This window comes from Nicotiana sylvestris, chromosome 3 (assembly GCF_000393655.2).
Source record: "Nicotiana sylvestris chromosome 3, ASM39365v2, whole genome shotgun sequence".
In the NCBI taxonomy this organism is placed as follows: domain Eukaryota; kingdom Viridiplantae; phylum Streptophyta; class Magnoliopsida; order Solanales; family Solanaceae; genus Nicotiana; species Nicotiana sylvestris.
This window is the reverse complement of record NC_091059.1, coordinates 209,113,093-209,119,565: the sequence shown is the minus strand read 5'-3', so window position 1 is coordinate 209,119,565 and position 6,473 is coordinate 209,113,093. Positions and strand designations below refer to the sequence as shown.

Below are 6,473 nucleotides of genomic sequence, written 5' to 3'. Positions count from 1 at the left end.
ACTTCACATTAAATCACTGAATTAAAAACGAACTTCAAACAAGATGAAACACGAATTAAATCTATATTAACAACAATCAACGGATTTAAACGATTTAAGCTAACACTTTTCTATATTAAAACTAAATCTTCTCAAACTGAAAAAATAATTTAATTGAATCTTCAATTCAAATCTATCAACAATATAATTAAACTAACCATTTTTATCTAAAAATAAATATGAAAAATGAAACAAACTTATACTAATTTCAAATCTGAAAATATCAAACAAATTATGGATGAAAATAAACTTAGAACAACTAACCGTAAATGACCAATGACGAACATCGAACGAACTCTAAACGAAACCAACGAAACTTGGACATAAACGGACTTGAAGACGACGAAGCAACAAGCATCAGTGAAAGATGAAGAAAACGCAGCAGCGACGAGCAAGCTCGTCCATGGTCAGCCGCGATGGAGCAGCTGCGAAGAAGAAAACGGGCAGCAGTGGCAGCAGCAGCGGCAACACGGCATCGGCAGCAGCAATCCGGCAGCGAAGGCAGCAACACGTCGCGGACAGCCATGGACGACGACATGGTCGACGTCGAAGCTCGTCCATGGCTGTGTTCGTTTGGTCATTTGATTGAAACAGAAGCAGCAGCATCGACAGCAGCACGATGGAGGGAGTAGCTGCGACAACCGGCGACGAAGAGAAGACGCAGTCGCGACAGCAGCCATGGCAACGAGCGGAGCTGTAGCGGCGACAAGGCATCGACTGCGTAGTTGTCCAGGAACTAAAGCACGGCCATGGCAATCACTGAAGCAGCAGATGTGTCGAGAAAAGGGTGCAGCAACAGTAAAAAAACGACGCGACACGGCGAGAAGGATGAAGTCGCGTTGGTGGTTTTTGAGGTCGTTCATGGTTTCTGAGGTTGTTCATGGGAGGGCAGCTTGGAGACGACATGTGTGTGTGTGCAGTGAGGAGGATGGAAGGGAAGCCATTGATGCTAGGGAGAAACTTGGAGAAGAAGAAGCAAAGGTGGGGGGGGGGCGGATGACTTAGGTCTTTTAGGGTTTTTTCTTTTTTTTTTTTTTTGTTTTTGTTTTGTAAAAATGAAAGACAAATGGGGTTTGAGTCTTTTGGGTTATGGACTGGGTCGACCCAGTTCGAAATGGACTGGGTCGTAGGGAAGATTGGGCCATTATTTTTTGGGCTTGTGGCTTGAAATTGAAGAAGAGGCCTAATTCCGACTTTCTTTATATTTTTGCTTTCTTTTCTTCTTTTATTTCTCTAAAACTAAATTATAAAAATACTTAAACTATTATTAAGAATTAAATTAAGTTATAAAAGCGCAAATTAACTCCCAATAACAATTAACGCACAATTAAGTATTAATTAAGCATAAAATTGTATATTTGGACATTAAATGCTAAAAATGCAAACGATGCTTATTTTTGTAATTTTTAAATTTTTGTAAAACAAATTTAATTACTAACAACTATAGAATTAAATCCTACATGCAAAATGCGACATATTTTTGTATTTTTTATTAATTTATCAAATAAACACGCACAGACAAATACAAATAATTATTCAAAATGTCACAAAATATCACAAAATGGCACACCAAGAAAAATCATTTTATTTTTGAATTTTTTGGGAGTAATTCTCATATAGGGCAAAAATCACGTGCTTACATTACTCATATGGCATGCATGAATGAAACTTTCTTCTACCTTTTTGAAGTTTTCTTTCGAAGTAAAATAGTTGCTTAAACATATTTTTTTTGATTTGGGTTATATATTAAGATGATTGTATTTGAAGAGTCTTTCATATTTCCTATTAGGCAGATAGATGATTATTAATTTATGGGATGGTTTACTCGGGTCGGGTAGAGCACCGAGAGCCGGTCACATGGTTTTAGGGCGTGACAAACTTGGTATCAGAGCCGTAGGTTCTAATTCGAGTCCTAGGAAATCTATGGAATCGTGTCTGGTAGGGTTCTCCTTATGGGTGTGTTGTGCACCACACTTATAGCGAGAAGACTATATTGACATTATAAGGACACTTCACTCTTTCTTCTTATTCTAGAATCGTGCAATAAAGCTAAGAAATATTTTCTAACTCATACGATATATCTATTGGCAGAAGATGGTGAACACGCGTGGTAGTAATGTGAACCGGGAAGCTGCTCCTATTCCCGGTGCGGCTTCAGGAGGGGTACCTGTTAGACCTAGGGGCCAACCCCCAAGATCTACAAGAGCACGGACCGTGCCAGTTCCAATGGCTCCAAGAATAGTTCGGGATCTCGAGGATGAAGTTGATGATGCACCTGCTCCACCTCTAGAGCCAAATCACTTGGAAAAGACCCTCACTGATATTAGAACGACTATGAATATGTTTGCTGATCTCATGGCTATGCAGACTCAACAGAACCTTCAAATGGGTATCCAAGCACTCCAACAAGGAGGGATGAGAGCGCCAGTGGTTGAGGACATGGCACAGTTGGCCATGAAATTTGTGAGACTTGAACCGCCAATTTTCACTGGTACAGATCCTACTGCAGACCCGCAGGACTTCTTGGAGGAAGTTGAGAAAGCTACTACTTTGCTGGGAGTTAAAGACTATTGGGTGGTTCGATTGGCAGCCTACCAATTGAAAGACATTGCTGACCTCTGGTTCAAAGGGATAGAGAAAAGTAGACCGGAGGATGCACCTCCAATGGTTTGGGCAGAGTTTAAGAAGATCTTCATTAAGAGGTGGTTACCACCGGGAGTGAAAGCTGCCCTTGCGATATTATTTGAGACCTTGAAGCAGGATACCATGACAATCCTAGAGTATAGCATCAAATTTGAGAAATTATCTCGTTATGCTCCCCACCTCATCCCCACTATGAGAAGATTGATCGCTTTGCTCGTGGCTTGATTCCGGGCATCAGAAAAGATACAACTAGTGGGAGAAGAAATACTACCTTTACTGACTTTATGGATCTAGAAATGGATCTCGAAAGGATTTATCAAGAGGAGAGGCCCAATAGGGAGCAAAACAAAAAGGCCCATACTTTTGGCACTTTCAGTGCAGTGCCTAGTCTAGGCAAGGGGCAAAGCAATAGAGGGCCATCTGGTTCACCACAGTCTAGGGTGCAGACAACTTTCAGTAGCCCTCCAGTGGCATACAGTTCCAGACATGGAGACTATTCTAGGACCGTTCAGAGTGACCACCTATTGCACATCAGGTTAAGAGTAGTGTGGGTTCTCATCAGCGTCAGTCGAATATTACAAAGGGACCCCGTGGTCCATGTTATGGTTGCGGGTTGATGGGTCATATTCGAAAGTTTTGCCCTAATGGGCAACAGGATTCTAGAGCTCATCCGACACCTTTTACGGCTACTACTTCAGTTGCACCACCCCCATCTAGGGGTAATGGAGCCCACAGTGGGCGCAATACAGGAAAGGTGCCGCAGACAGCTGCCACTTCTCAAGGGTCTCATCCTCGTTTCTATTCCATGCCTACTCGTCCTACTGCAGAGGCTTCAGATGCGGTCGTCACATGTATATTTACTGTTTGTACTCTAGATACTTATGCTCTTATGGATCCCGGATCTACTTTTTCCTATGTTACTCTGTACTTTGCTTTGGATTTTGGGATAGAGCCGGAATAACTACTTGAACCATTTTCTGTGTCGACTCCGGTGGGAGATTCTCTTATTGCCTCTCGCTTCTATAGGAGTTGTGTGATTATAATTTAAGATCGAGAGACTACGACAGACCTCATTGATCTAGAAATGGTTGACTTTGATGTGATCATGGGGATGGATTGGCTATACAAGTGTTATGCTATTCTTGATTGTCATGCTAAAGCGGTCAAGTTTGAGTTTCCCAATGAGTCAGTTCGTAAGTGGAAGGGCAATATTGGTGAGCCTCGAGGTAAGTTTATTTCATACCTTAAGGCGAAAAAGATGATTACAAAGGGATGTCTTTATCATTTAGTCAGAGTCATTGACATAATTGCGGAGGTAGCAAGCATTCAGTCTGTGCTAGTTGTTAATGAGTTTCCTAATGTTTTTCCTGATGAGCTTCCGGGTATTCCACCATATCAGGACATCGACTTTGGGATAGATGTGGTGGCAGATACTCAGCCGATATCTATTCCCCCATACCGAATAGCTCCAGCCGAGTTAAGAGAATTGAAGGAGCAATTGAAAGATTTACTGGATAAAGGGTTTGTTAGATCTAGCGTGTCTCCTTGGGGTGCACCAGTGCTATTTGTGAAAAAGAAAGATGGTTCTTTGAGGATGCGTATTGATACAGGCAACTTAACAAAGTGACCATCAAGAATAGGTACCCACCACCTCAGATAGACGACTTGTTTGACCAGTTGCAAGGGGCGAAGTTCTTCTCGAAGATTGATTTAAGGTCAGGGTATCATCAGTTGAAAATTAGAGAGAAGGATATTCCCAAAACGGCCTTTCGGACCCGCTATGGGCATTATGAATTTTTGGTGATGTCATTTGGGTTAACAAATGCACCCGCAACCTTTATGGATCTAATGAATCAAGTTTTTAAACCATTTCTTGACAGGTTCGTAATTGTTTTCATTAATGACATATTAGTCTATTCGCAGAGTCAAGAGGAGCATGCCAATCATTTGAGAATAGTGTTGCAAATGTCTTGGAGAATGAGTTATATGTCAAATTCTCTAAGTGTAAATTTTGGCTCGAATCCGTGGCATTCTTGGGTCATGTGGTATCTCACGAAGGTATTAAGGTTGATCCTCAAAAGAATGAAGTGGTTAAGAGTTGGCCTAGACCAACTACACCGACATAGATTCGTAGTTTCTTGAGATTAGCGAGCTACTATCGGCGGTTTGTTGAAGGATTTTCTACTCTTGCATCTCCGTTAACCAAGTTGATGCAGAAAGCAGCAAAGTTTCAGTGGTCGAATGCCTGTGAAAGAAGCTTTAGTGAGTTGAAAGCTAGTTGACTACAACACCTATGTTAACCTTGCCAACAGGTTCAGATGGATTTGTGGTGTATTGTGACGCCTCTAGAGTTGGGCGGGGTTGTGTCTTGATGCAAAAAGGTAAGGTTATTACTTATGCTTCTAGACAGTTGAAAATCCACGAGAAGAACTATCTGACCCATGACTTGGAACTTGCCGCGGTGGTATTTGTTTGAAAATTTGGCGGCATTATTTGTATGGTGTGCATTGTGAAGTATATACCGACCATAAAAGCTTGCAATATATATATTCATGCAGAGGGAATTAAACTTAAGGCAAAGGAGATGGTTAGAACTTTTAAAGGATTATGATTTAAGCATTCATTACCATCCGGGAAAGGCGAATATGGCAGCCGACACGCTAAGCAGAGAATCAGGAGGTACCTTGGCACATTTAACGATAAATAAAGAGCATGCCACAGGTTCCATTGCACGTTCCTCTCTTATTGAACGTGTCAAGGCTAAGCAATTTGAAGATCCAAATTTGGTGAAAATTCGAAATGGTTTGCAATCTAAGGATATCCTTACATTTTCTCTTAACGAGGATGGGGTGTTGAAGATGAACGGTCGCTTGTGTGTGCCAGATGTCGATGGGCTTCGTTATGAAATTATGGCTGAGGCACACAACTCAAGATATTCCATGCATCCAGGGTCCACAAAAATGTATAAAGATCTGCGGGAGATCTATTCGTGGAATCGAATGAAGGAAAATATTTCGGACTTCGTGGCTAGATGTTTAAATTGCCAGCAAGTAAAGGGTGAGCATCAAAGACCTGGTGGGTTGGCTTAGAATATTGAGATTCCACTTTGGAAGTGGGAGATGATTAATATGGACTTTGTTATGGGTTTGCCTCGCACTCGCTCGAAGCATGACTCTATTTGGGTGATTGTAGACGGACTTACAACGTCAGCGCATTTCTTACCGGTAAAGATGACTGACACGGCACCACAGTATGCTAAGTTGTACGTGAAAGAAATTGTCAGACTTCACGATATTCCAGTTTCCATTATATTCGATAGAGGGGACCAGTTCACTGCTCATTTTTGGCGGTCCTTTCAAGAAGGATTGGGTACAAGTGTCAATTTGAGTACCGCTTTTCATCCACAGACTGACGGGCAGGCTGAGAGGTCTATTCAGATGCTTGAGGACATGTTGCGAGCTTGTGTCCTTGATTTTTGTGGGAATTGGGATGAACACTTACCTCTGATTGAATTTGCCTACAATAATAGCTATCAAGCTAGTATCCAGATGGCTCCATATGAGGCTTTATACGATCGACGTTGTAGATCACCTATTGGATAGTTTGAGCCGACTGAGGTAGGACTACTTGGTCCTGACCTTGTACATGATTCCTTAAAGAAGGTGGCTTTGATTCAAGAACAACTTAAGACTGCTCAGAGCCGACAAAAATGCTATACAGATGTACGTCGACGTAAGTTGGAGTTTAAAGAGGGTGATCAAGTGTTCTTGAAAGTATCGCCAATGAAGGGC

The 6,473-nt window shown here is 41.7% G+C and overlaps 1 protein-coding gene across 1 annotated transcript; it reads left to right on the top strand.

The window, feature by feature from the left end:
- The first annotated feature begins 5,327 nt into the window (after positions 1–5,327).
- On the top strand, positions 5,328–5,771 carry LOC104218720 (uncharacterized). The gene has a single exon (XM_009769283.1). The coding sequence runs from the start codon at positions 5,328–5,330 to the stop codon at positions 5,769–5,771; it is 444 nt and encodes a 147-aa protein (XP_009767585.1).
- The last annotated feature ends 702 nt before the right edge of the window (positions 5,772–6,473 follow it).

Bases quoted from the DNA above. Each gene is read 5' to 3' on its own strand.
- LOC104218720 (XM_009769283.1), top strand. From the start codon at position 5,328: ATGGCAGCCGACACGCTAAGCAGAGAATCAGGAGGTACCTTGGCACAT.